The sequence below is a fragment of the Aphis gossypii genome, chromosome 2 (genome assembly GCF_020184175.1).
Source record: "Aphis gossypii isolate Hap1 chromosome 2, ASM2018417v2, whole genome shotgun sequence".
Taxonomy (NCBI): domain Eukaryota; kingdom Metazoa; phylum Arthropoda; class Insecta; order Hemiptera; family Aphididae; genus Aphis; species Aphis gossypii.
Window position 1 is genome coordinate 62,766,066 of NC_065531.1, and position 27,869 is coordinate 62,793,934.

The 27,869-nt window shown below is 26.5% G+C and overlaps 3 protein-coding genes across 4 annotated transcripts; 2 read left to right on the top strand and 1 right to left on the bottom strand.

Moving 5' to 3' along the window:
• The first annotated feature begins 148 nt into the window (after positions 1-148).
• Positions 149-12,931, top strand: LOC114122929 (ankyrin repeat and IBR domain-containing protein 1-like). Of its 2 annotated transcripts, none has more exons than XM_027985737.2 (22): positions 149-527; positions 4,289-4,459; positions 4,527-4,645; positions 4,713-4,920; positions 4,988-5,170; positions 5,601-5,778; positions 5,854-6,032; positions 6,625-6,858; positions 6,924-7,069; positions 7,166-7,385; positions 7,606-7,740; positions 8,097-8,256; positions 8,325-8,461; positions 8,898-9,134; positions 9,260-9,394; positions 9,467-9,623; positions 9,732-9,840; positions 9,912-9,952; positions 10,041-10,227; positions 10,290-10,466; positions 10,530-10,734; positions 10,793-12,931. In XM_027985737.2, exons 2-22 carry the CDS (start codon positions 4,394-4,396, stop codon positions 11,450-11,452), a joined length of 3,873 nt encoding a protein of 1,290 aa, XP_027841538.2. In that variant the 5' UTR covers positions 149-527; positions 4,289-4,393; the 3' UTR covers positions 11,453-12,931. The 2 variants fall into 2 exon arrangements, with proteins under 2 accessions (XP_027841538.2, XP_027841537.2); XM_027985736.2 differs by having other exon boundaries at positions 150-527; positions 10,038-10,227.
• A 477-nt stretch (positions 12,932-13,408) lies between these two features.
• On the bottom strand, positions 13,409-27,832 carry LOC114122913 (putative zinc finger protein 735). The gene is made up of 9 exons (XM_027985714.2): positions 27,076-27,832; positions 26,680-26,779; positions 26,497-26,604; positions 22,139-22,274; positions 16,705-16,917; positions 15,946-16,057; positions 14,776-15,148; positions 13,812-13,957; positions 13,409-13,682 (listed from the first exon to the last, which is right to left on the bottom strand). The coding sequence occupies exons 1-9, from the start codon at positions 27,571-27,573 to the stop codon at positions 13,560-13,562; spliced, it is 1,809 nt and encodes a 602-aa protein (XP_027841515.2). The 5' UTR covers positions 27,574-27,832; the 3' UTR covers positions 13,409-13,559.
• On the top strand, positions 24,035-26,543 carry LOC114122914 (sulfide:quinone oxidoreductase, mitochondrial). The gene has a single exon (XM_027985715.2). The coding sequence runs from the start codon at positions 24,914-24,916 to the stop codon at positions 26,177-26,179; it is 1,266 nt and encodes a 421-aa protein (XP_027841516.2). The 5' UTR covers positions 24,035-24,913; the 3' UTR covers positions 26,180-26,543.
• Positions 27,833-27,869: the final 37 nt, after the last annotated feature.

A 27,869-nucleotide genomic window follows, 5' to 3' on the forward strand; every position in this document is an offset into this window, starting at 1 on the left:
GATATAAATATGTAAATAATTAAAAAAATGTATTATTTATTTATATTTATTATAATGACGTCATATCTATGGATATAGATAATATAAAAAAATTATTGTTATATTATCGACAATAAAGTGTTTATTGTTCCAGGTGAATTTTCGCGCGGGCGCAATCTCTTGTTTTGGTTTTGATAAAAATATGTATTATTATTTATTATTTTTTATTACGGGTCGTAGTAATTTGTTGTCTTCAGAGTTCAGAGTTCGGATTCTGGAAATTGGAAGCTGAATTCAGTAGACAGCAGACACTAGACAGTAGCCCGTGGCTGATACACGGAGTAGTGAGTAGCAATATGTTGCAAAACTAATCATATCGTTGTTCCGGGGGAACGAAAACAAACAGAATGAAGACCAAAACTCGACGACACACGTATTACACTTTCGCATCTATCTCGCGAAAATGCGTAGTCCAGTTCGAAATGTATTAATTACTGGATCAAATATAATATAACATTATGTTATAAACTCCTAGTTACGAGTTTATTGTAAGTATATGTTAGACAAATCTAATATACATAAGTTCATTAACTCAAATAAATACTAATTGATATGTGTATAATTTAACACTATTGTTGGTGTAATGAACATTGTGCTAATGTTTAGTAATTAGATCACATACTTCATACTTTGATAATTGTCATTAATTATGAACATTTAAAAATGCTTTATTGACATTAAAGTTAATATACAAAATAATAAGTCTTAATTAATAATCTTCTGATGGTTGTTTTACCCAAAATCCATGTGCTGCATAAGATTCATCGTTTTCTATTATGTCAGGTCCCCTATAGACTTTTATTTGAACTCTTCCTGGTTCATCTAACAGAATAACAAAAAACAATCATTAATTAATAATCACTAATATTTGTGTGAGTACCTATATCAGTATGTTATGATATGTTATATGAATAGTCTGTGAATTAACATTAATAATAATATAACATTTATTGATATTAATTTGTAAAAAAAAAATAAGCTAATTAAATAAACAAAATATAGAATATTTTTCCCTAGATCTATTATTGACAAAATCCTGTTTATTTAACATGTTGATTTTGTATGTCTTTTGTTATAGTCCTTACTTCATTACATTAATTGATAATTTCTAATAAATATAAATTACTAATATATTTAAAAAAATCTTGAATTGAAATGGTATTTACCTTAGTGCTGGACAACCCTTAGTATACCAATTAACATTAGAATACAATTAACACATTCATATATAAAAATAATTAAAACATTATTACTACTATAGATATATTACATTTTTGTATAGAGCCCATTGAATCATCATCAAAGTATTTATGATTGCTATAAATTGGCTCATCTTCTGTATCTTCAAGGCTTTGAGTTGGTGTATAATCATTTTCCCCAAAACTTTTTGTAATTGATACAATTAAAATAATAAAGAATAAAACCTGTAACAAAGTATAAAAAAGTAATTTATAATTTTATATCCGTTTAATAGTAATTTGTTAGCTTAAAATTATTTTTATTAATGCTAATTTACATAAAAAAGGATTTAAAATTTTTTTTATAATTATGTATGACATAAATATTTTAATTCAGTTTCAATAAATTTAATAAAATTAAATAAATTATAATATGTGATATTTACCTTTTTAGTGTTCATTATAAAATATCCTATCTAAATGCTAAGTACTCAATTACTAAAGTCTATAGTTGCAATGAAATCAATAAGTTTAAAAAAGAAATTGTTCAGTATGCTTTATATTTAATGTTTATTAAACCATGAAAACCACAGATGATACTATATGGTTTATTATATACCTATTAAATCATAGTGGACTAGGTAGCTACTAGGTACTAATAGAAATTGCAATGTCAAGCATGGTTTTTTTTTTTTTTATTTTACTTTCCTTTTATACGCTTCATTAATATAATATATTTTTTTAAACAATTATGTATACAGGGTGTCCCACGGAGATCTGACAAATGAAATAACTTTTGTTCTGATTAATATTTTTAAAAAATTTCTTTTAAGTATAATTCATAGACAATTGCACTACATTTTTAGTATACATTTTTTATTTTTTATTTTTTAATACTGAAAATAAAAAACTTAAAAATTGATAAAAAATTTTTCCAGAATATTCAAAATAGCCAATTTGTAAATCTGATTTTTAGAAAAATTTATATGGTAAAAACATTTATTTAAGTCAAGTGGCTGATTTTTTACAATTTTTTTAAATATCAATATTCTTGTTAAGTAACATACGCGGGCGCCTATGGGTATCATTGTATTGTTATTTAATTTGTCAGATCTCCGTGGGACACCCTATGGTATACTCTATATTTATATTTTTTCTTTGATACACACAACTATTTCATAATATGTGTGATATAGTATGCAATTTAGTAGAATAAACAGTAACATTGAAGGATAACAATAGTTATTTGAATAGATTAATCCTTTTATTTTCTAAAGTTTCAATTTGTTTCTGCAACTATAATATGAGTACTACCATACAGAATTTTTCTAAGAATATATATATTTGTAATGGTTATTTTAAAAAGCAACTAGTTGGTATTTATGTATTTTTTTTTGTTTAATAAAAGAATATATACTTACAATCTGAGTTAATTATTAATCATAGATTAAAATGCATGTATGTTAACATTTAACCTGTGGTTATGAGCTTAAAGGAATGTTAAAAAAGTGAACTGCCAAAAGAGTTTGTAATTTTTTACGGTCAAAACTTATTACTTGGAAAACCTTATTAGAGTTGAAAAAATTATATTTTGAGATTATTCTTTACAACAAAAATATGAATCTTGTTTTCACCTTTTAATCTTTTTTTGTGTATCAATCTGAAAATTATATGGTATTTAGTATATTGTACAATAATATTGTCCATGTATATTATTTATACAGGAATTTATTGAATTCAGTTTTTAATATTTAAATATGTGTTAAAACTAATTTATTAGTTCTTACTACTCACACATAATAAAGAATAACCATTTATTTATAAATATATATAAAAGCTAAATAATAATAATAAATCTTGATAAATGCAAAGCAATTATGTTTAAGTATTTTTTTTAAATAATATAAAAATGTTTAAATAAATAGTTTTATTTTTTTTTTTAAATTCACACTACTCTGAACATAAAATATATTATGATATTGGTTAGCAAGTCATACAATTTGAATTTTGTACACAATTTTTAAATAACATATTTTGTCAACAGTTTTTATTTTCTTATGTAGTTAACAAAAGATAAAATGAAGACAGAGTAATATGTAATCTATACAATAAGTTTTTTTATTTTTATAATTGAATATGATTTTTAACTTTTATTAAAATTAATTTAAAACATTTGATTGTAATATTATTAATTTATAAATTTATCTTAATTTTATTATATTTTTTCATACTATTTATTAATTTTCAAGACTCATGCTTTGCAATTATTAACTTATATGTAATATTAGTTATTGTAATATTCTGTTACTTTTAATAAATATTACTCATTTGATATTTTCCTTACATATTTGATAACATTTTTGTTTATCAAATTTTGTATTTGTATAGTTGTGTTGAGTTTTGTAAGAAAAATTGTACATATATTTAAATTTAAAGGCTAATTATTAATTAGATTATAGGTATTAATGTTAACAAACTAAATACTATAATCATAATTATTATTTGTATAATCACCAATGTGGCTATGTATAAATTATTGAAAGGGGATATCAGGGGATGAAAGGGAGTTATTGTATAATTCACAATTGCATTATTATAAAATACAGTTATATAGTAGGTATATATAACTTTTTATTATTTATATTTTAATTGAATTTATAAAATGGGGTTCCCCGTGGCCGAGTGGATCAGAATTAATATTCTGGCGCACATGATTTTGAGTTCGATTCCAAGGTAGCCACGAGACATTTTTGAGCTTAGTAACTTCAGAACTCTGGAGCAAGCCACCAGAGATTACCAATCCCACCCAAATCCCTTGTATATCTAGACTCAATTGTCTAGTTAACCCTGAATTATTTTCGACACCTTGACATGTGAAATGAGCCAGTCCCTCATAAGTAGCATGTATGTCACTTAGAAGATAAAAAAAGGATGTAAAACTGTTAATTATTATTTTAATTGAATTTATAAAATAAAATATGTACTTAATAAAGTTGGGTATTAGGCATTGTTGATAAATATTGTTCTTAATTATTAATACAATTATTATAATTAATGATTTTTAATTTTAGTAATGCCATTAAAAATGAGAATCATAACAAATATAATATTAAAAAAAAAAATAGAGTGGATATTTGAAAGCAGATAGATATGTTATATTCTATAAAGAAAACAAAATGGGTGGTACATCTACCAAGTTCAAAAAACATCTACAGCGAGGGGATGAATATGCTGCTATGCGGGTAAATTGTATTATGAAACAAAATATTAGTGAGTACTTCTAAAATGTTTAATTTTTATATTTTATAGCTGTATTCAAATTCCCCGGAACTTAAAACTCTAGATCCCAATTGGAGTTATGGAGATAGTCATAACCATAATACTCTTTTACATTATGCAGCAAAACATGGAATGAAACACTTACTTAGGTAAATTATTACTATATTTATTTAATTATTGCTTATGTAATAATAAATATTCATTTATGAATTATAGGGCTTTCTTAAATGAACATAATGGAAATCCAAATAAAAAGAATAACTCTAATGAAACAGCACTTCATGCTGTTTGTTCTCTTTCTCCTCAAAGCCCTTACTCTGCACAAGAACGTCGTGCTGCTTGTGTAACAATATTATTAAACTGGCAAGGGGTAGAATTATCAGATGGAAGGAGAGAGAAAATACGACTGAGTGTTCAAAATAATGTAATTTTACAATAAATAAATATAATTATCACTAAACATATATTAAAATTAGTTATACATTTAATAGGATGGAAACACTGCACTTCATCTTGCAGCAGCTTCAGGTTTACAGTACTGTGTTGATTTAATGCTTTCACATGGAGGGGCTCCAATATTCAAGACTAATAACCAAAAAGAGACTGCTTGTGATTTGGCTGTGAAAAATGGAAATGAGACCTTGGCTCGTAAACTAGAGTCGCGAATGGTTTTTGTAAGTGTTTTTAAAATGTCCATACTCTAAAATTATTAAAATATTTAAGCTTGCATTCAAAAACCCTATAATATAAAATAAAAGTAAAGTGTAGAAAGTTAATAAAATTTGAATAACTTAGATAGTACCAATCTAGATTTTCCTTATTATTTATAAATATTCTAATATTATCATTAGTTAAATTTAATGTTCTTTATAATGGCATTTAAACTTTTATGCGACTTGCACAAGTAAACGCTTATCTTATTTATACCACTATAACCCAAAAATATATTTGTATTATTTCCTACAAAAGTTTCATCTTAATCTTTTATTTTACTATTCAGACTTACATATTCTATTTCTATGGTTATTACTTAAACCTGAATTTAACTTAAAAACAAGTTTATATATAAGACTAATTTATAATAAATATATTTTTTTTAATAAGGGCGAAGATTTAAAAGATATTTTCACTGTTGTGGATGATTATGATTTTGGTGAGGAAGAAACATATGCTGGATTGCGCACACAAGACTTACAAGAAGCTAAAGACCAGTTATTGGTAGAAACTGCTGATATGTTGAATTTGCCATTATTTACAGCGGAAGCATTACTTAGAAATAATGGTAAGTTTATCATTAGCTTTAACTAAATATAATATGTATAATATATTTAAGTCAAATATTTCTTTAATGTTTTAGAATGGTCTAGAGAGATTTTACTTGAACGATGGGTTCGTGATCCAGATAAATGTTGTCAAGTTGCTGGTGTACAAGTACCCATGTCTGTGCAGTCAACCAAAAAATTGTATTTAAATGGGTTATTACAACAGACAAATTTAAATGAAGAAGCTCAACTTAATGTTAATGATCAAACTATTGTAAGTTCTATGAATTTAAAATTTTTAATTTATTTATTAACTATTAAAATTAGTTAGGCGTTATTAATTATTGAATTATTATTGAATAATGATGGAAATGATACAACCAATATTTTTTTAACTTTAAGTTATAATCAACTGTGGAATTAACTTAATATCCCCTCTTCTATTTATTCATGATGTATAATTATAGATAATGTTATTATCTGCCTCCCATAATGGTACTTTAGATACCCCTGAACTATTTACAAGTGTACACTGTACAATGTAAAGATGTAAAGTCATTTTTTGTGAAATGTGTAATCAAGTTTAGTTCAATGTTTTGTTCAATTCTAAAGCATACGGTTGCAACCATCCTCTTTATAGAATGCTTCATAATGCTAATAATATTATGCCTTAACTATAGCTTAGTCTTCGAACTGCATTTTTAAATTATTTACTTCATGCTGTTCATATGCATATTTAATTTGTATATTGTAATAATAATTTACTTATATGTAAACTTTTCAATTACCATTTGCCATTTAATATAATAAAATAATATTTACTATTAATATTTTAATTGTTTACTAATAATTATATATTTTTCCAGTGTGATATTTGCTTGAACGAACTGCCATTATCTGATTGTTCAATTAAATTGTGTTGTGAACATAAGTTTTGTAATTCATGTTGGAAACAATACTTAACATATAAAATTAAAAGAAAAGACTCTAGCAACATTTGTTGCCCAGCTTTACACTGCCATATTTTAGTTCCAACTGAACTTATTGAAAATGTTGTTAGTCCTGAAATGGCTCGGAGATATTTTGATCTCAATATTGAAGTAAATAGAATTGATAGAAATATATAAATTTAAATTTATAACATTTAATTTTAAATGTGTTTTAGTCTTTTGTTGAAAGCAACCGTTCTATTAAATGGTGTCCTGTTCCAAACTGTGGACTTGCTGTTCGCCTGCCGATCACTAGAAAATCAAAGCATAATTCTAAGATTGCACGTTCAGTTGATTGTGGCAGAGGTCATTATTTTTGTTGGTATGTTTTGACGACTGTTATTAATAACCAAACCTACATATTTGGTTTATTTTAAAGAATTAGTTTTTATTGTGTTCTATTCTTATTATTCAATAGGGAATGTATGGGAGATGCTCATACTCCTTGTAGTTGTCAACAATGGGCTCAGTGGATGACTAAAATATCTGAAGTTAAACCAGATAAGATACGTGAGACAACTGCAGAGTATGAAGAAGCAGCTAATAGTTTGTGGTTGGTAACAAATTCAAAACCGTGTCCAAATTGCAACTCTCCTATACAGAAAAATGAAGGCTGTAATCATATGAAATGTTCAAAGGTAAATACTTCTTAAATAATCACTTATAATTTTTACTGAGTACAAAACATATATTCAATGTTTATTAAAGATATGTTATTTTAGATTTAAATCAATTATTATTAAAAAATTACTTATACAAATTTTCAATAAAAATAATATCTTTTTAAGCTTAATTTAGCATGTTACAATTAAATAATTCTACTAAAAGGAAAAGTATTAATATTATATTTGATTTCAGTGTAAGTTTGAGTTTTGTTGGATATGTCAAGAAAGCTGGAAAAAACATGGTTCAGCTACTGGTGGTTTCTTTCGTTGCAACCGTATGAATGCTGTTTGCAAAGCTGATGAAAAACGTGGTCTTCTTGTAAAGGAAGTAAGTACTAATATAAAAGTATTATTTGAAAAATTGTTTTGTATATTTATTTATTTACATAGAAACTGAGTGTTAATGTTTTTAAAACAATAACAAAATACAAGGAAATCCCTTAAATTGTAAAACCATGAATTAATCATAAGTTTTGTAGAATTGATAATTAGGGATCTTGTCGTCTTAATTGGTGACACATATCTAACAACATATGCTGCCAAAAAAACATTAAATCTATAAAACCATTATATGCATGCCAAAAGGTTTTTACGTAAAATAATTTGTTTTTATTTTACACATACGTAAAATATTTAATTTTTTTTATTAATTATCTAATACTTAACTTTTGTTATTTTCCATAGGCTCAACAAAAGAATAAGCAAAGTTTGGAATTAAATAAATTTCTTCATTATTATACTAAATTTAAAAAACATGAAGTAACCCGCACAATGGAAGAATTGTTTGTAGAAATTGTCAAAAATTGGAGAATAGCTCTTTCAGCTGCCTTGAATATATCCGAAGGTATCTGTTCTCAAATTACGAATAACATATTCTATAAAATTATCACTTTAAATTCTGATTAATTATAGATGATGAGCGTACTAAATTTGTAGAAGATGCAGTTGTTGAAGTGCAGAAAGCTAAACGTGTTCTCTGTGCATCATATGTGTATGGATTTTATATGCTATATAGTGCATATAATAGAAATATTTTAGAATTTATGCAGGTAAAATTTAAAAATAGTATATTTCATGAACTAATTGGTTTAAAAGTATAATTATTAATTAACAAATTTGATTATATAAATTTCATATAAAATATTTTTTGACATTTTATGTCTTTGCTTTGGCACACAAAATTGAAAAGCATTATGGAAATGCGTTACAGGGCGGTTATCCTGGTTACTTGTAAACATTGAATCATTATTATTATTATTATCATTATTATTACACCAATTATAATATATGATAACAAGAACAGCAAAGACATAAAATGTGGTACTTCATTGCAGACTCGTATGCAATATGATTCCCACCGTTTGCTCCCCTTGTGTACCCAGCTCATTTAAGTAAAATTATGAAATAGCATTTTTTAGTTAATTTTTAAGATGATTTGTAGTATTAAAAATTCCATTGATGTAATAAATCTAATTTATGTTCTAGAATGAAGTTGAGGAAGTTACTGAAAAGTTATCAGGAATGGTTTTAAGGCAATATTTATGTAATCCAAGAAGTGCCATTATTAATACTACTAGTATATTAAGACGAAAACGTCATGAATTCATTAATGCCATATCAGATGGATCTATATCCCTAAAAAGTATGCCTTCTATTCCACCAAATGTTACCAAACCAAAATCAACTACTATGTCCCAAAAGCATATAAATGCTACTGCTAAAGTGAGTATAAATATCTCAGTAATCAGCGGCGAATCCGAATGAGCATGCTCATACGTTGGAGTCAGCATTTGACTTCCAGAAGTATAGATTCAATAAATAAACATTGGTTTTAAAAAAAATTCTAGGACTTGTTGAAGAAAGCAATTGGAGATTCGATTCAAATTGATCCAGATAATCCGTGGATTGTAGATTCAAAAGGACGACATCGTAACCTCACTGCTATATTAGATTGGCCTGAAAGTTGTTCGGATGAAGAAGCGGTTAGAAAATTAAAATAACCATAAATTTGTTTTTACATTACATTTGATTATTTTTAATTATTATAAAATAAGGAAACTGAATTGGATCGAGCTTTAGCTGTGAGTGTTTTTGGCCAGTGTAAAATGGAGCACTGTAAAAGAGCAAGAGTGAGGAATCCTAGAACATCAAAATTTCATGAATACTGTAGCTTAAGATGTAAAAATACTCACAAAACTTTGTTGGAAGAGCGTAAGTTAAATTAATATACTTACTACTTAATTATACTCATTTTAGTTTAATATAATAATAATAAACATAAATAAATAATATTATTAATAATTGTATTTTGTCTGTTAGGAAAAAAGGAGAAGCGTACCAGTATTGTTGGTACTTTTGCAATGGACCTTATTGTTGCTCTTGAAATGTCAAGACTTCAAATGATAAAAGATGCTCAACTAAAGAAAAGGTGCATTATACATATTATTTCAATAAACATAATAAATAACTATTGTCATTAACACTAATATTTTTTTATAGGTCAGAGATTGAAGAAGCAAGTTGTAGCAAAAATTATTCAGGTAAAAATTTATTTTAACTCATAGTTTTTATAGTAAAATAAAAACAATTTTCAATTAATTTTGTTATTTATACATATTTTTTAAGAAGTGACTGAGGATTCAAATGATGATGACCAACAATTGCAAATGGCTTTACAAATGTCTTTGGATGAAATTGCAATGGTTAAATCCAGAAATGTGTCAAAATCTAAAGACGACAGTGAAACAGTTTTATCTCCAAAAATTATTTCTGAGAATACTATTCTAAAAACAAATATTCCTGCTATCTTACCCAAGTAATTTATTTGTTAGTTAATTAATGTTAAACTGAATTGTTGTTAAAAATTATTTTTTCCAGATGTAGTGGTATAAAACTTGACGATGGTGTATTTAAAGTAGGTGATTTACACAAAAATAGTTATTATTTGGATTTTAGTGAAGACATATATAGTCGTATGGAAAATAAAAATCTTAGGCGTTCATTGTCTTTTGGTGATTTACTTTCTCGTAGAGATTTGTATAAAAATAATCGAAGGTTTGATTATTGTATGCTGTTAGTTTCCAAACAAATGGTTTATAATTTAATTTCTTTATTTAGATACTGTGTTAATGTATATCATATGAATGGTGATGACAAACAAGATAAAATGGATAGAAAACGAGGAAAACTGAATCATGGCTTTCAAGTATTACCTAGGAGAACTGCTTCAATTCTTATGGAGATAAATAATAATGGTGAATGTCGCGCAGTCACATCATTGGATGACAGTAACATTGCCGCTCCTATAAGTTCAGACAAAAAAGTATGAGTAACACAATTTTTTTTGCCACATTTTAAAAATTTTATTTATTTTTCTGTAGCTGTGCAATATCTTAGCTCAACTGTATTGGCAAAACTCATCAAAACACTCAAGCATTACATTGCCCAAACGTTTAAGTAAAATTGGAAAAACTTCTGCGTTGGACACATCAGATGAAACATTAGAGAATGAATCAAAAACTTGTGATGAACGACCTATTAAGCCTGAACTGAACATAAGAATTGAAAAGTTTAGTAGTCACTCTGAAGATAGTGCTGATAATGATATATCTGCTGATATAGAATCAGATACAGGCATCCCAAAATCACCAACTCTCTTCATATCAGGTGTATCTATAAATCGTACACCAGAAACAAAGTCACCAGTATCAGGTCGTCAACTGAGATCAGCGAGCTTAACAGTACCAAAGTTTATGTTAAAGCCACTTTACAAAGGTAAATCGGCTGACAATTTAACTTCATGCAAAGAATGCAATGTTGTCCATACAAATAAAGCGCATTCCTATCAAACTTTGTTTAGTGAAGATAGAATGTGTGCTTCAGCTAATATGGCTGACAAAAGTAAATGCGTTTTTACATTTCCAAAATCAATGACTGACGGTGAGTTATTTTCAACATTACATATCGATAGAAACAAGTTAAGCTCAGACGATTTTCATGAAGCTTTATTCCTTAAGAGACGAAAACATGAACAACATTAAATGCCATATTTATAATTTTATGTAGGTACTTTATAATAATTAATATTATATTTATGTACAAATCTCTCTATAGGTTATATGTTTAATTATTGGTATATAATAAATCTACCAATTATTTGTAAGTATTCCTAACGTAAATTTAGTAAATTTATTCTGTTGTTTTGCATTTTTTTTACTAAGCAAAGATTTTTTGAAATAATCTCCATACAACTCTTAAATTTTTCTGAAGACTTAAATTTTCTAGTCTATGCAATACAAGTATATTAAAATGTAGTTTTTAAGAAGAAAATATACCAAAAAATTTACTCTTTTTTCATACCTAATAGTTATTTACGGTTCCTAATTGGGTTGCAAAACATTCATTCTCTTTTTTAGATTTTATATTATAATTATAACATCCTTTTTGAAAAAATAAATTATGTATAATATTGATCAAATTATCAAACATTAAACAATATCGAAATAACTTTTTTTTTAGTTATTGTATCCAATATTATATATTTTTTATGAATATATACATATTTATATACATTATTAATGTACTTGCAAATTTTAAAGTTATAAAACATTTTAGATTTTTTTTAAATATTCATTAATTCCTGTATAAAAACAACTTATATGTAATCAAATTTAATATGTTTAATTTTTAATTAATTATTTTTCATTTATATGAATTAAACTAAGTTGTTTGCAACCCTTGTCCCTAATCTTAATGCCATTGTAATAAAGTCTGAAAAAATCGTTTATTATAAATATATAATGTTACTTACATTTTTTTGAACAATGATTGTAATTTTTTCCACACAAATGTATTTAATAAATATACTTTAAATATTACTATTTCTCTATTACAATATTTATAATGAATAAATCAATTAAAAAGTGTAATGGTTAAATAATTGTTAAGTTATTATATTTTGATCCCTAATAATTACGGACAACGTAAAATCTACTTATATAGATTCAATTGAATAATTGCCATAAAACTTTTTAATAAACACTAGAAATTTAAGAAATTAATTTTATGCCTATGACATATTCATAGTGATTGTTTTTTTATATTGGATTTATATGTTTAATAATATTTTAGTAACATTGTATTTAGTTTAAATGTTTAAATATTTAATCATATTTAAAGTTTACGAGTATATTTTTAAATACATTATGTTGTATAAAAATTGTTCGATAAAGATGTCTAAGCTTTTTAGTTATAATTACTATTTTTTAAGATGTGATATACTATATAGTTACACCTTTTATGTGTCATCACCAAATTATATAGGATTTTTGTGTGTAGCCTGATTTGGTTTCAACAATAAGACAAATAATATGACTTGTATTTATAGTTAAGTTTTAAAAAAAATTTAATCATTGTTTGTTATTTAGACAACATGGTTGTGCCAAGAATTGCTAAATATTAAGCCATTATGCATAGAATGTTTTTCTTAGGAGGATTTTTGTCAAAATTATCAAAATATTTTTTTTTTTTTAATAGTATGATCATTATACTTTTATTCTAGAGGTTGAATACCTATATTATCATTGAGTAGTTGAAATCAATGTTCTTTGTGTTTATAATTATAACAAATAAATGAAGAACCTCATCTTAATGTTTACATGTCTAAATATGATAATTTTGACAGAAAACACTTTAAAAATATTATACTTCTATTGTATAAACAACAAAAAATTGTACTTAATAATTATTTGTAAATATATTTTATATGAATTATATCCTTTGATTTTGCCATAAAAAACATAATGTGATTATGGAGTTACATATTATTATTATTTTTCATAACACACATTATATTTATTTTATATTTTATTTTATTTTATTTTTTTTTTATTTACCAAAATTGTTTCTGTGTAAGCGTGTACAAAGATATTAATTTAAAAATAAAATCAATTGAATTTTAAAATTAAATTTTTTTTTTCAAAGTAAAATAATTATCATTGTTTGAATAACAGTCAAATTTATAAACAATTTATTGGTTGTATAAACATATCCTCTGTACATATTGTGCGACATTATACCATCCACCGGGCATTGGTGTTGTAACCAGCCGTTGAGCTGTCTACAGAAAGATAACAAGAAACTTAATCTTTAGATAGTGTTTTCCACTGTCTCATTGTTAATCGTGTTTATCGGCTTAACTCTGATAGTGTTAAAGGGGTAATACGGTTGTTCGATGATTTCGGCTTGTATTTTTTCTTTTTCATTGAGCATCTAAAAAAACAATTACAATCATTTATTAATATATCAAACACACTCCCAGCTAATATACGATATTACAACGTCACAACAATCATGTTGTAGGTATCTACATTGTATATATTATTATGTCTAGAGACTTACATCATCTAAGTTGGCGGTAGGTTCACATATGCCGTTGATGTGCACCGATTCCTCCTTGTGTTTGACAATATGTAACATATACTTATCTTTACGAATGGTTTTAAAATTGCACATATTACAGCTGTACATGAAACCATCATCCATCCCTATGCAAGTATATCGTAAAATATTATATTAAATATTAACACTAATCTAATCTAACTACAAGAAGTTTTGGAAAAAAGAGGGTACTTAACTGAGGATCTCAAATCGCAATACGACTTTAGATATTACTTATCATTATTAAGTCGTTAAATAGTTCTCTAATTTTTCAATAAACTGTATATTTATTGAACTAATTTCAACTTTTTGTCGGTTCAATAGGGTCACAAAATAAATATATTATGCCATATTATATACCTAGGAACGTGGACTACCATTGTAGAGTAAACCTAACCTAATCTGTTGTCGTGTAATTTTGTTTTACAAAACGACAAGTATTTAACACCCGATCGACTAAATTTAATAAATACGACACGAAAGGTACCTATATCATATACCTATATAGAGTATAAGCTATAGCAACAAAAACTATTCAAAAGGTCTATTGTAACTCGATCTTAATATTTTTTTTGATAGAATATATTGCTTGAATAAAAAAATAGCCCCGATATTCTCATACCTAATTAGGTAATATACATATTAACTTGTAATAATTTTGAGAACCATTTGTACAGTTAGCACTACTCATGAGATACCACAAGAAAGGGGATGATCATAATTCTCTAAAAACTATTTCATTAAGTTAAAAATAATCGAGACACTCATGGACGCCGCTAGGGGGTGCAAGATTTGAAAATCAATTGCTTCTTAATTCCTTTTTAAGTTTTATCAAATTGTAATAACTAAAATTAGCTGAGTTAAACAGGTAGATTTTAATTCACAGCATTTTTATAGGTTGATTTCGTCACTGTATATAACATACCTGGGTGTTTAGACTTAAGATGATTCTTGTATGAAGAGGCCTGAATGCACTTGTAATCGCACATTGGGCATGTGTATTTCTTTATGCCAGTGTGCCGCAACTTGTGCTTTCGCAACGTGTTGTGATCGGCGGTCCGGAAGTCGCACTCGTCGCACGAAAACGGCTTTTCGCCTGTATGCGACCGCTGGTGGAGCTTCAGCGAGCTGGCGATGGCAGTGGCGTACCCGCAGATTTGGCAAGTATAAGGCCGCACCCCAATGTGCACGGCGGCAATGTGCTGATGCAACAGGTGCTTGGTGCCGAAGTTGCGGCAACAGTGCGGACACGTTAGTTCCAATTTAGGCGGTGGCTTCTCGGTTTTAAAGTGAATCGACTGTGAATTAAAATAATATATTAATATATTGTTATTTGTTATTAACAATTCATTGTCTATAATATTCATTCCGCGGCTGTTGTACCTATTCTTGACGAACCGAATTTTTATTTTCAAGGACTTAGACCCCCATTTTCTTTTAAACATAGTCAAACAGGCACTTTTAATGACATTTTTTAGAAAAATTAAAATATATTTATGTATCAATTCAAAACTATTTACAGCCTTACAGGTGATCCCAATTGTCCCATATTCCCATTGCTTACGTTGATTCCGATTCCATAATTACTAAATCGTATGGAAAATTCATAAAAAAAACATATTAACACAAGTCAGCAGTCACTGATCTTTAACTCATAAATAATGCACAATTTCGAGAAAACAGATTTCACTATATTATCTCCAAAACACTATTTACTTTAAATTGTATACCTAATTTGAGTTTTTCATCAAAAACTATAGTTACCTACTTATTAATAAAAAGAGTCAGTGATGTACCGATGAGGTGGGTACGAGTTCAACCAGCAATAAATAAAACATGTATAATGATTTCTTTAATGGAATATTACATTAATAAAATTATATATATAATATATATATATTGTATATGTATACCACGGAGATAAAAAAATTACAACTTTTATTGATTATAATAATTCCCTATTTTACGGCAAAAATAATATATAGGTACCCATCTATTATAACTATAATCGATAATATATAGAATGAATAGATGGACACTGAAAGTGTGGGAATTGAAAATACATAATTATATATAATTATATATTTGAGTATACCTTATGGTTCCTAAGCTGTTTGATCGATTTGAATCCTTTCTGGCACTCAGGACACAAAAATGGTTTCTCCGTTTTATGAATGTTTTTATGAAATGTGTTCAATTTGTATAAACTGAAAACGCATAGATTTAATAATAATTAAATGTCTGAGGCAACAAAAGAATATTATAATAATTACAATGTAATTAATAAGTAATAACTAAAAATATAATTCACATATTTAGTCCCTGATACATAAAATAACTATTAAACAAAATCTAATTTATAAAGTATATAATATAACAACTAATAATTCAATGACATGATTAAAAAATATAAAATATAGGTATGTACAATATACATGCATTAAATACTATTGATTTTCGATTGTTTTAAAAAAATAATAATATGTATTATGTTTTGTCAATATACATAATTGTGGTATATATCCAAGTTGCGGTGAAGGTGCCCCCCACAAATGAAATAAAAAATAAGATATTATAACATGAATACAAATTATCTATACATCTAGGTATACTACTTTTCATTATATGCGCCCCCTGGAAAATTTCTAGATCCACCCCTGAGCTATCCCAAGTTTAAAAAACCCCTTCACGGTATATTCTATGGTTTAGTTTTATAATACTATAATTATATAGTATTATATGATAAAATTATTTTCAATAAGAAAGGGACAAATTGTTTTTTACTTTTATATAAAAAAACACTTTAAAATAGTTATAAATATTTGTTTATATTATGCATATTAATACATTATACCTATTAGTCTTGAATCCGCATTGGTTGCAACCGAACATTTCAATGTCTATATTATGAGTTTTCCACAAATGTGTCATCATAGATAACCATTTAGAATCGGTAAACTGGCATTCGAATTCTATGCATTTAAATTTGTCATCTAAATGACATTTTAAATGATACATCAAATTTTCTTCTGTGCTAAATCTAACTTTGCACTTTCCATTGGTACACCTAAAATATTTAAAATACTATTTATATAAATATACTTTTTTAGTGTAGATAAATAACGAGAAATTTTAAATTATATAATAATAAAAATTAAAAATACATACATTTTTGAGAATAAATAAACAATACAAGTATAAAATACTTAATATATTTATGGGCTGTAATAAATATATATATATTTATTTATTGTTTATTCAAACAGGCTAACTATTAAGTGAATTTAAGAAACATAAGAGTAGAATAACAAGTAAAAAATAAGAAAAGTATATATTGTTAATAAATATAATAATAATATAAACATACTTCACGTACCTATAATGTCTAATAATGTAATTACAAAAAAAGTCTCAATAAAGTTAAAATTAAGTATACCATTTTTTAATTAAAGGTGTATTCTCAGCATAACTGATTCTGTGTAAAAGTATGCTAAAGTATAAGCAGACCAGACGTAGTAGAATATAATATATTAATGAGAAATATTAAGTATTTAAGGTAATTGGGTTTGAAAAATCTTTACATATTCTAGTTATAAATCCAAGAATAGATGACGATTTTTTTATATATTTAAAAAATGTCTACTAAAATTTAAAGATTGATTTATTCCAAACGTAATACCTGAATCATGATTTTAAGCTACCTGCGATTAAATAAAATATAATCGAAAAAATAGTTGTGGAAAAATGGTAGAGCACGCGATCTAGAAAATGATACAACATTATACACTATTTGATGTTTAAATAAAAATTGTTTTTTTTTTTGCACCAGATTCATAATAAATTTAAGTCATTTTTCAGTTCACTGAATTTGAAGATGAATTTACTAATCAAAATAGTTTCATATCATCGAGACGAACAAAAGTTTCCGTGAGCCTATATAATGCAAATCTTGAAGAATACCTGATGAAATATCAAATGTATCTGACATAATAATTTTTAATTTGACTTATGCTTTCTGTTTGTGACATTACATGTCCACTAAGATAAAAAAAAAAAGATCACGAATACCAATAGCATATAGTTTATTAAAGAGGAATTAGTGGTTAACTGTATAAAACGGCTTAGAAAGATCAGTTTAAATAATATCAACTTAATATTCCGAAGCAAAAGCATCCAAAGAAAAAATTAAATAAATACAATAATGAAATAGCAAAAATAAATATCCATTCTGTAAAGAAACAATTTGATATCAGGACAATGATTAATAATCGTTTAAGAAATAATCAAATCAAACTTATTAAGGATTTAGACTCTACATTTTAGAGTAGGTATCCGAACAATGCTAAGCAAGCACGGTTGTAAAGTAACTCCAGTTAGGTGTGGTTAGGTTTGTGGAAGAAGACGTCATAATATGGTATACTGAAGTTGACATAATTAAACTATTGTCGTAGAGAACACTAGAAAAGTAAACAGTAAAATATCAATAATATTTTCATCCTCAGTTACTAGTCGATTAGACATCGTGTTAAAATGGATGAACATAATTATATAAATACATAATGCCATAATGGTAATTAAATACTGATATACTAGTATTTACTAAACATGTTATTTTTAAAATACCTTGGTTACATTTATTATAGAAATTTATAGGTATTGGACATTTTAAACTTTTTTAGAATATTTTTTTATTTATGTAGCATGAAATGTTTATTTGTGGTAAGTCATTATCAAGAACATTATTATAGATCATACATTATATAAAAAAACAACCATTGTTTTTCATTTTTAGACGAGCAATAGAATAATTAAATATTAGTTTTAAATAAGCTATTTTTCTCGAAAATATTGGAGTTGTATAGGTATCTACTATCTATAGTCTATACTGATATAAAACTCGTTGAATTGTTTAAATAACACTTTTAAATAATGAATATTTATTTAAACATGGTTGTTTTTATCTTTTATAGTCTATTGACTAAATAACTTATATATTTTTAGTGCTAGTCATTATTTACATATACACTCGTAACTATATTTCAATTTAAATGCATACAATTTTTTTCAAAGTTATTTGTTTTATATAGGTTTTTATTACATGATTAATAATTGAATTATTCTATAATACTAATACTTTACTAATAGATAATATAATATAAAACATACAAATAATATAATATAATAATATTATAAATGTTGAAATAATTGTGTCCAGTCAGTTACGTTTTATCTGGTACACCGATTGGGTCGATTTAAATAAAATTTCGTAAAAAAATACCTTGAGTTCTTGAACTTCAAAAAAGGACTTAGGACACTATTTTTTTTCTTTTATAAAAAATAAACCTTATTATAAGGGAATGGAACTAAATAAGAAATAACCTCTCATATGTAATAAAAAATCTACTTCATGAATACAAATTTGAAATTTTAAGTGTGTTGATTTTAGATTGTAGTAATTTATTTAAGGATTTTTTAAAAATGTAATTCTTAAAGGGGGCGGGGTTGAAAGGGGTGACTAAATTCACTATATTCAGAATTTACTTGAATTTTGGATTGTTTAATGATCTTTAACACAATTAATGAAACACATAATATTTTGGCATTCTTCATAGTTCAAACTCTATAGAAATTAAGAAAGATGATAACATTTTTGTTATTAGTAAGCAGTTTTTTTTCAATTTTTTAAAAATTCTTGTTAAAAAAAATTCTGGTTTGGACGTATAGCTATATCATTGTCTGTAAACCATCTGTTCATTTTTTTAAAAATATTAAAATGTACCTATATATTATTATATTATTTATTTTACTATAGGTACGCATCAAAAATATAAGTCTGATTTAACGTGTAACTTTAGTAAAGCTCTAAGATATTCTAATCCAAGAAACCCCAGATCAAGCACATATCTACAATAGACCTCAGATACAGAACATTAACAATGTCAGTAACTTTTATGAACGTCAAACCCATTTCTTGGCCAACGCTATACATGCGAAAAACCTTTATAACTCAACCAACAATATTTATAAAGAATTGCTAGGCATTTTTGGACCTTAATTGAATAAAATTCCAAGTTTACTTAGTTTTAAATTTAAAAGTTCACTAAATGTATATCTATTTAAAATAATCATTTAGTTAGAAACTTTCAAAAGTATATATAATCATATTTTATTTGCCTTAGAAAAAGAACTCAATACATTTTTTTTTAATTTTAAAATTGCATTTTTTACATAACCACATATTTTGTCTATGACAAAAGCTATCATAGCTACCAGTGTAACCTATTTTTATCTAGCCTCCCTCTACGTCAAAATCACCTCAACCTTCTAGAAACCTGATATAAAGAATAGAATGGGGAGTTAAAAGGTTTGTTCCAACACGGAATTCGGGATTAGTTGCCAACCGATCCATGACTGATTTACAGCGCATGCTCTAATATGGACTGATCATGGATTTTGGCCACTGTTGGAACACTTTTCTGACTGTCCACCACAATTGCAAAATAGATAATAGATAAATGTATGATAACAGTGTCTCGGTACATTCGAATATGATTAATCGGTTAGAGTACGTTAGAGTAGAGATAACTCTATTGTTATTATGGAGTTAAAATAATCTACCTATTTTTTTAAGGTTTTCGGGTTAACCCGGAGTCAACAACTATGTGTTACTGAACGGTAGCGCGGAGTTAACTCTTTTACGCCGAACGACGTTGCAGTGTTACTCGAGTTAACTATAGTTGATTTTTCGAACGCACCCCAGTCTGGTCAAAATTCGCGGATCGTTTTGACTGTTAATAACCAATCAAACTGGTCTAATAACGTGTTGGAACAACTATCTGATAGTTTAAGTTTGCATTTCAGGCGAGTTGGAACGGAAGAATTCTACTGCGCATGCTCCTGACAGTTCTATGATAGTTTGACCGCGTGTTGGAAAAAACCTAAAATAAACGAAAAAAATCCATTCACTGTACCTTCACTCTCCGACAGGGAATATACACCAAACACTTTCTTTCAATAATATTAATAATTCTTTACTTATAGCCCAATGTATATATGATATCTTAGCATTCACATCGACCGCCGTCTTACCTGCAGGCTACCACAAATTAAAAACAAAGTTCCATCACTAAATAATCAGTCAAAATACATTCGTATTATTTCAAAAGCTCCATTCTATATCTTAAATAAATCCCTCTTATATTTCAAGCGCTTCAATAATCTATAATATCATCACCCCAATCTACTTATTTCTTAATACCATAACCATACCTGGTATTTCCTAAAAGAGATTAAAAAGAAAATGGTATCGTGAACTATTAATATAAATATTGAATACATCAGCTACTATAAAAAAACAATGTAAATGAAAACGCCTAAAAGTTAATTATAACTATATTTATTAACAAAGTACCTCTATTGGTAGGTCTCATCACTATTATGGTTTCTGTGATGAGTACTAAATACTTTATCAATTAAAATTAATGTTCTATAAATGGAACAAAAAAGGTAGGTACTAGTGTAGCGTGCGATCTACTTATATGTGCACTACTTGTGATCTACCCATTCCTAAATCCTGCAGTTCTTTATCGTTAACGACGTTAACGTTATATTTCATCTCCAATAGTCGTTAATACTTTAGTGTGCTTTCATATTCATACCGATGTTTTAAAAAAAAGAGAGATCAGTATTGTTGGAAAATGTGGACCAGATTTGCTCATTGCTTTTTTAGAAGATACGCGGGCTACACACATAAATAACAACGACTAAATTGGCTAAAACATAACATATAATATGTGGATATGATTTAAATTTTAAATGAAAATTTTTTTAGCTATTTTTTTTATATATGCGGGTAAATAATTTTGAAATACATGCGATTCCACCTCCTCGCGGTGTCTTTTGGGTAATGCTAAGTGGCTCACAAATCACGTTCAACAAAAACGGACTGGTATAGATCACACACTACACTAAATCACCACAAAAATAATTTAAAAAATAGTTTAGTGTTTACACGCATCCATATAAACATGAGTATGATGAGCATATAATATATATATAATATAACACATAATTATGACATTATAATCAATAAAATGAATTATTAATTAGGTACATTTGTTATTGGTCAATTCAACTCATTTATTTTTATGTTAACACGATTATACGAATAATAATCCAATGTAACTTTTAACTTAAATGTTTTAAGTAATGCAATCCAATAATCTTCGATCTAAGTATCTAAGTATGTACGCGATACGTTGATACATACTTAGTTCTGAATTACTAACCTTAAATGTTTTTCTATAATATTTGTATCATCAATGGTGTTTTTTTCTTGAAGTCCATTAAATACTTGTTCTTGATACTCCCAAAAATCATCGCAAGCATCATTCGAATGATAATTTTCAGCTGAACTTTTTTCTCCTGGAAAATTATAAATAATGATTTAAAAATGTAAATAGTTGATTATTTTTAGTAAAAAACTAGAAATATTATTATCATATTCAATTCTATCTAAAATATTATTACCTATTTAGTATATACAACTTGAAAATATATTATTATATAATATAATCAGGGTTTATTGGAGTATGCAAAAAAAATATTCATTTCTCAATGCCAAGATATCCAATCTGAAATTTGAATGTACATATTTTTGTACATTTCGTAGGATTTGATAGAAAGTGCTTTTTTAGGGTTTTTTCGCATTTTACCCCATATTTTAAAAAACTTCAAATTTTAAACAAAAACCACAACTGGTGTATGTTTCATGTTTCTACGACTAGTAATTTTAAACTATAATAAAATTTTTTAATTGTTTGATAGTAAATCGTTATTTAACAAGTAAATTTTAGATTTCGTAAAAATTATAATTACTATAATTTATTTTTAATTGGCCAACGCTTATTTTTTTTATAAATATTGTTAGATAAACTCATGGAAAATCTTGTATTAAATTTTCAACTCTTAATTACAAATTTTTTATAAATTTTTAATTGCAAAGTTATTTGCAAATATTCATGATTTTAACGAATTTTATCAATATTAACTTCAAATGCTAATAAAAAAAAAAATTGTGCCTATTTATTCTTATGATTTTTGAATCACTTAAAAACTAACTTATGAGGAACTTTGTATTATACTTTAAATTAATTATTTGATTTAGCTAAAACAAAATTATCGACATTTATAAAAAAAAAAAAAAAATTAACAAAGACAAACATTTCAAATGCCTATAAATAACTTTAACATATTAATCAAAATATTTTGAAAATTAATCCTACTACTTATGTCTATAAGCATATTAAATGTTATGTAGGTATATAAACAATAAACATACATTTTAGATGATTATTATTTATTAGTATTTTTATTTATTTTTAAAGATAAAAAAGATTAAATATTATATTTTCTATGATATTGGTAGGTAAACAATGAAAGGATAATACTATAAAAATGTATAATATTAGTACAAACTTTATCCATTGTAGTCTGTAATACGTGTGAACTGTAAGTATTTACAGTTAATTTTCCATATTAATTGAAAAGAAATTAGTCTGCAAAAAACTATTTTTAATTTTTAGAAAATCATTTAAAACTTTATCGTCTATCGTGTTGTCATAAAAAAAAATGCCAGCATCCACAATCTTTCCACTATCTGAATCAAAAATTCAAAATAGTTCCTATTTTGAATATTTATAGAACTATGTGTAAATTCATTCAAACTTTTAAAAATTATTTCAAATAACTCTAGGTATACTCTGCAAAAATCTAACTAATACATAACGCAATCAAAAGTGTATTTATAATGGAGTACCTATATACCAGGGGTGGCTAAATTTTTTTTGGTCACGATCTACTAAAAATATACTTCACCTTTGAGAATTTACTTCCATAGAAAGTTTTTTTTTATTATTGAATAACTATAATTATTGAGAAGCATATAGGGCGCGTGGCCCTAAAAATAAATTCTAACATGATTGACTTTGAAATTGTCCGCGATCGACTGTTTGGCCGCCCCTGCTATATACCTACTATCTATGGGCTATGAAAATCTATAATATGCGTCACTTTTGTGGGTGGGGGATATCAACAAGTCCGTCTCAACAAAATCACGAATTCCGAGTAGACACCTGTTGTGGGGGTATAGTCTTACGGCCAATAATGGAGTTCGATCGGTATTCGGTGATCACTAAATCAGTTTATACTATAAAGTGAATAGTTTACGACATTGCAGCGACGAGTAGGACGATTTTTTTCAACTTCCCTATACATCGTATTATTTTAAAGCAGTTCATCGTGAGTGACAATTATTTTGTGATTGTAGTTCATTTTTGGTTACAAACACACGGCGCACGAAGCACAAGTAATCATAGGAAAGTGTTAAACAGGACATTATAATATTACTGCAGTTTTTTAAGCACTAGCTGGACTTGAGTACATTTTGTTGAATCGAATGGCCAACACTGAGAAAGGTGAACAATATTCTATTTTTAAATCAGATCAGCACACCTGTCTCTTTTAAACGAGGTTATCAACAGTGTCGGCACTGTAATTTATAGTAAGCAGATAGGAAGTTAGTGAACAATCACAATAAATCACTTATCAATTAAGTTCAAGCAGTTCAAGTCAACATTCGTCGATGTATAATCCATATTATTTATTTATTTATTTATTTTCGTAATATAATATATAATATATTATATACAATAATAATATTAGATATTAATACTTAATATTAAAATTGAACCTTCATCGCTAATGGTGTAAGAGCGTTCTACTGTAGATCTACAGTCTACACGAATACAAGATGGAGTATCTACTAGCGAGTATGACACTATGACTGTTGAACAAACATAATATTATTTACTATAATATTTTAACCTTGGCTGGCAGTTATATAATTATTAGTCATTAATTGTAAAATATATAGATAACGGACATAATCTCTGATGCATTAACGTATTTAATATTTAATTGACAGTGAAAAATAAATCAAAATATAAACAAATATTTATTAATCCAGAAATTAACAACAACTATAGAAAAAATTGTTTTTCATAATGTTTTCAAATTGTGTAATTACTAGAAATATTCAGCATAGTTGTAAATTATTAATTGTTGGTGGAGGTTCTGGAGGATGTACGATGGCAGCTAAGCTCTCAAAATATGAACGTGATGTGATCATATTGGAGCCAAATGACACTCACTACTATCAACCTATGTTTACATTGATTGGTGGTGGTATGAAAACTATATCTCAGTCTCGTTCTTCCACAAAATCAGTGATTCCAAAAAATGTAAAATGGATTCAAGACAAAGTCAAAAGTTTTAATCCAAAAGTTAATATTGTAACAACATCAAATGGAGACATAATTAATTATGATTATATGGTAGTGTCTATTGGATTGCAGTTTAATTACAATCAAATTATTGGCTTAAGAGAAGCTCTTGATAAAAAAGATAGTGGAGTATGTACAAACTACTCATCTCAATATGTGGAAAAAACTTATCAAATTTTGCAGAATTTCAATGGTGGAAACGCAATATTTACATTTCCTAATACACCAATTAAATGTGCTGGGGCTCCTCAAAAAATTATGTATATTACTGAAGACTATTTAAGAAGAAAAGGTAAAAGAAACAAGGCTAATATTATATACAAGACATCCACTCCTGCAATATTTGGAGTTAAAAAATATGCACAGAAGTTACAACAAATATGTAATGCACGCAATATTTCAGTTGGCACAAGACAAAATTTAATAAAAATAGATTCTACCCAGAACAAAGCCACTTTTGAATTTCTTGACATACCAAATAAAACTGAATCATTGGAATATTCTATGCTTCATGTTACTCCACCAATGGGTCCACCAGATGTTCTAATAAAATCTAGTCTTAGCAACAGTGCTGGGTATTTAGATGTTGACCCTTATACATTACGTCACAATGAATATGGGAATATATTTGGAATTGGGGATTGTACAAGTTGTCCAACATCAAAAACAGGAGCTGCAGTAGCAGCACAAAGCATTGTTGTTCTTAAAAACATGATAAATGTGATGAATGGTAAGAACATCAAAGATAAATATGATGGGTACACGTCTTGTCCTTTAGTTACTGGATACAGCAAATGCATTCTAGCAGAATTTGATTATAACCTTAAACCATTAGAAACATTTCCAATAAACCAAGGGAATGAGCTGCGTAGCATGCTGTTAATGAAGAAACACGTACTGCCATTTATTTACTGGAATATAATGCTTAAAGGTTATTGGAATGGTCCTAAAACGATAAGGAAAATCATGCATTTTGGTCTTGATTAGATCAAAAAATTTATAATGTAGTGTAAAATATTAATACTTCTTATGGGGTAGGAATAATCATTTTTGTTTTAGTACCAATAAATTTAGTTATTTATTAATAAGTACTATACCTAATTTATTTAATTTATAATAGTTATTATTTCACATACTATGAAAAAGATATCTTATTTATATTATTTATTGTATGTGGTACTGATACCTTAAAACATTATTGTATACTAAATATTATATTTAAAAAAGTAATCTTGGATACAAAAAGTACATTGATCATTTTAACAAATTTAAGGTTCAAGTAGTAGAATAAAAATGTTAAGTACCTGTGTTTTGATTGTCAATAAAATCTGATTTACAGCCAAACTCAGAAGTATCTAGTATTGTATCATTAAAATCTGGTAAATTATTGTTTTTGGTTTGAGATGTATCATCTATAAAATGTTAAACATTTTTAATTAATATTTACTTAAAAACTACTACTTTCAAAATACATAATATTTATTTACTATTGTTGTATACAGTGTCTTCTTTATTAGCTTCAATTACCAGCTGTACTAATCCATCAACTTCAACAGATAAAACATCATGATCTTCAATCAAATGGCACTGAAATTTAAAATCAATAAACTAAACATGTATAACTAACTTTCATATTGATTACATTATAATATATATTAAAATGTAAGTAAATTTTATACATCAGTTTCATAGTTTCATGTATCATAGTAAATATTTATAAGTATAAATCAATATCTGAGACTTAGAGACATAGGCAATGGAGTTTATAGATCATTAAAAGTAATTTAAATATGGTTTTAAATAAAATAAACATATTTATTTATAACATTAAAATAATGATTTTTGATGATAAAAAAAGTAAAATATAGATGCAAAGTACTTACTCGAAGAACATTTACTGAATAAAATATATTATCACATCCTATACATTTTGTTCTCAGTAAAGATTTAAGTGATGAATGATGGAAGTGATCACTTTTTTCATTATGCTCCAAAATAATTTTGACACTTAAGCAAAGAAATGGACATGAATCACAATAGTAAAATCCTAATCCGTTTATAGTCTTATAATTAGAAGCGGCTGTTTTTTTTTCTTCTTTGCACAATGTATTTTGATTTTCTGAAAATTCTCGAAAAAATGTTGACATTTGACTATTACCTAAGTCTACTAGATCATCGCTGTTTGAATTTTGAATAATATCAAAATCATTGGTCAAGTCACTAAAATTATTCAATAAATTTTGTTGTGGTCTAGCCGCTTCTGTTGTTTTAGATATAAGCTTTTCGTCAGAGATTACTCTTACACGTTGTGCAATCAATCGATCTCTATCTACAAGCCTCAGTGTTTGATTAGATGGCTGTAGTTCGATTGATGACAACATATTGAATTTAGTTATCAATAAAAAAATTAAAGAATAAAGCTTATGGTTATTAGTTAATATTTTTACTCATTAAAATGAGATCTGTTAGAGATTTTTGTGTCGATAAAACTCGAATTTGTTCGATATTTACAGAATCTAAAGCTAAATGCTTTTAAACAAAATAGATAATTAAAAAAATTATTTTTAATAAGTAATTAATGAAACAAAACTAAATAACTAATAAGTAAGAAACTAACAAATGACTAATGAATAAAATAAATACTAAATGACAATATATTTTTGATAAAGTGAGTAGT

What these genes read in the sequence shown, in the direction of transcription:
- LOC114122929 (XM_027985736.2), top strand. Translation starts at nt 4,394, where the DNA reads ATGGGTGGTACATCTACCAAGTTCAAAAAACATCTACAGCGAGGGGAT. An exon ending in ATCATATGAAATGTTCAAAG is followed by an intron (nt 7,386 to 7,605) that starts GTAAATACTTCT and finishes ATTTGATTTCAG; the next exon opens with TGTAAGTTTGAGTTTTGTTG. An exon ending in TTGTATAAAAATAATCGAAG is followed by an intron (nt 10,467 to 10,529) that starts GTTTGATTATTG and finishes TTCTTTATTTAG; the next exon opens with ATACTGTGTTAATGTATATC.
- LOC114122914 (XM_027985715.2), top strand. Translation starts at nt 24,914, where the DNA reads ATGTTTTCAAATTGTGTAATTACTAGAAATATTCAGCATAGTTGTAAA.
- LOC114122913 (XM_027985714.2), bottom strand. Translation starts at nt 27,573, where the DNA reads ATGTTGTCATCAATCGAACTACAGCCATCTAATCAAACACTGAGGCTT. An exon ending in ATTCAGTAAATGTTCTTCGA is followed by an intron (nt 26,780 to 27,075) that starts GTAAGTACTTTG and finishes TTTAAATTTCAG; the next exon opens with TGCCATTTGATTGAAGATCA. An exon ending in TATTGACAATCAAAACACAG is followed by an intron (nt 22,275 to 26,496) that starts GTACTTAACATT and finishes ATAATTTTCCAG; the next exon opens with GAGAAAAAAGTTCAGCTGAA.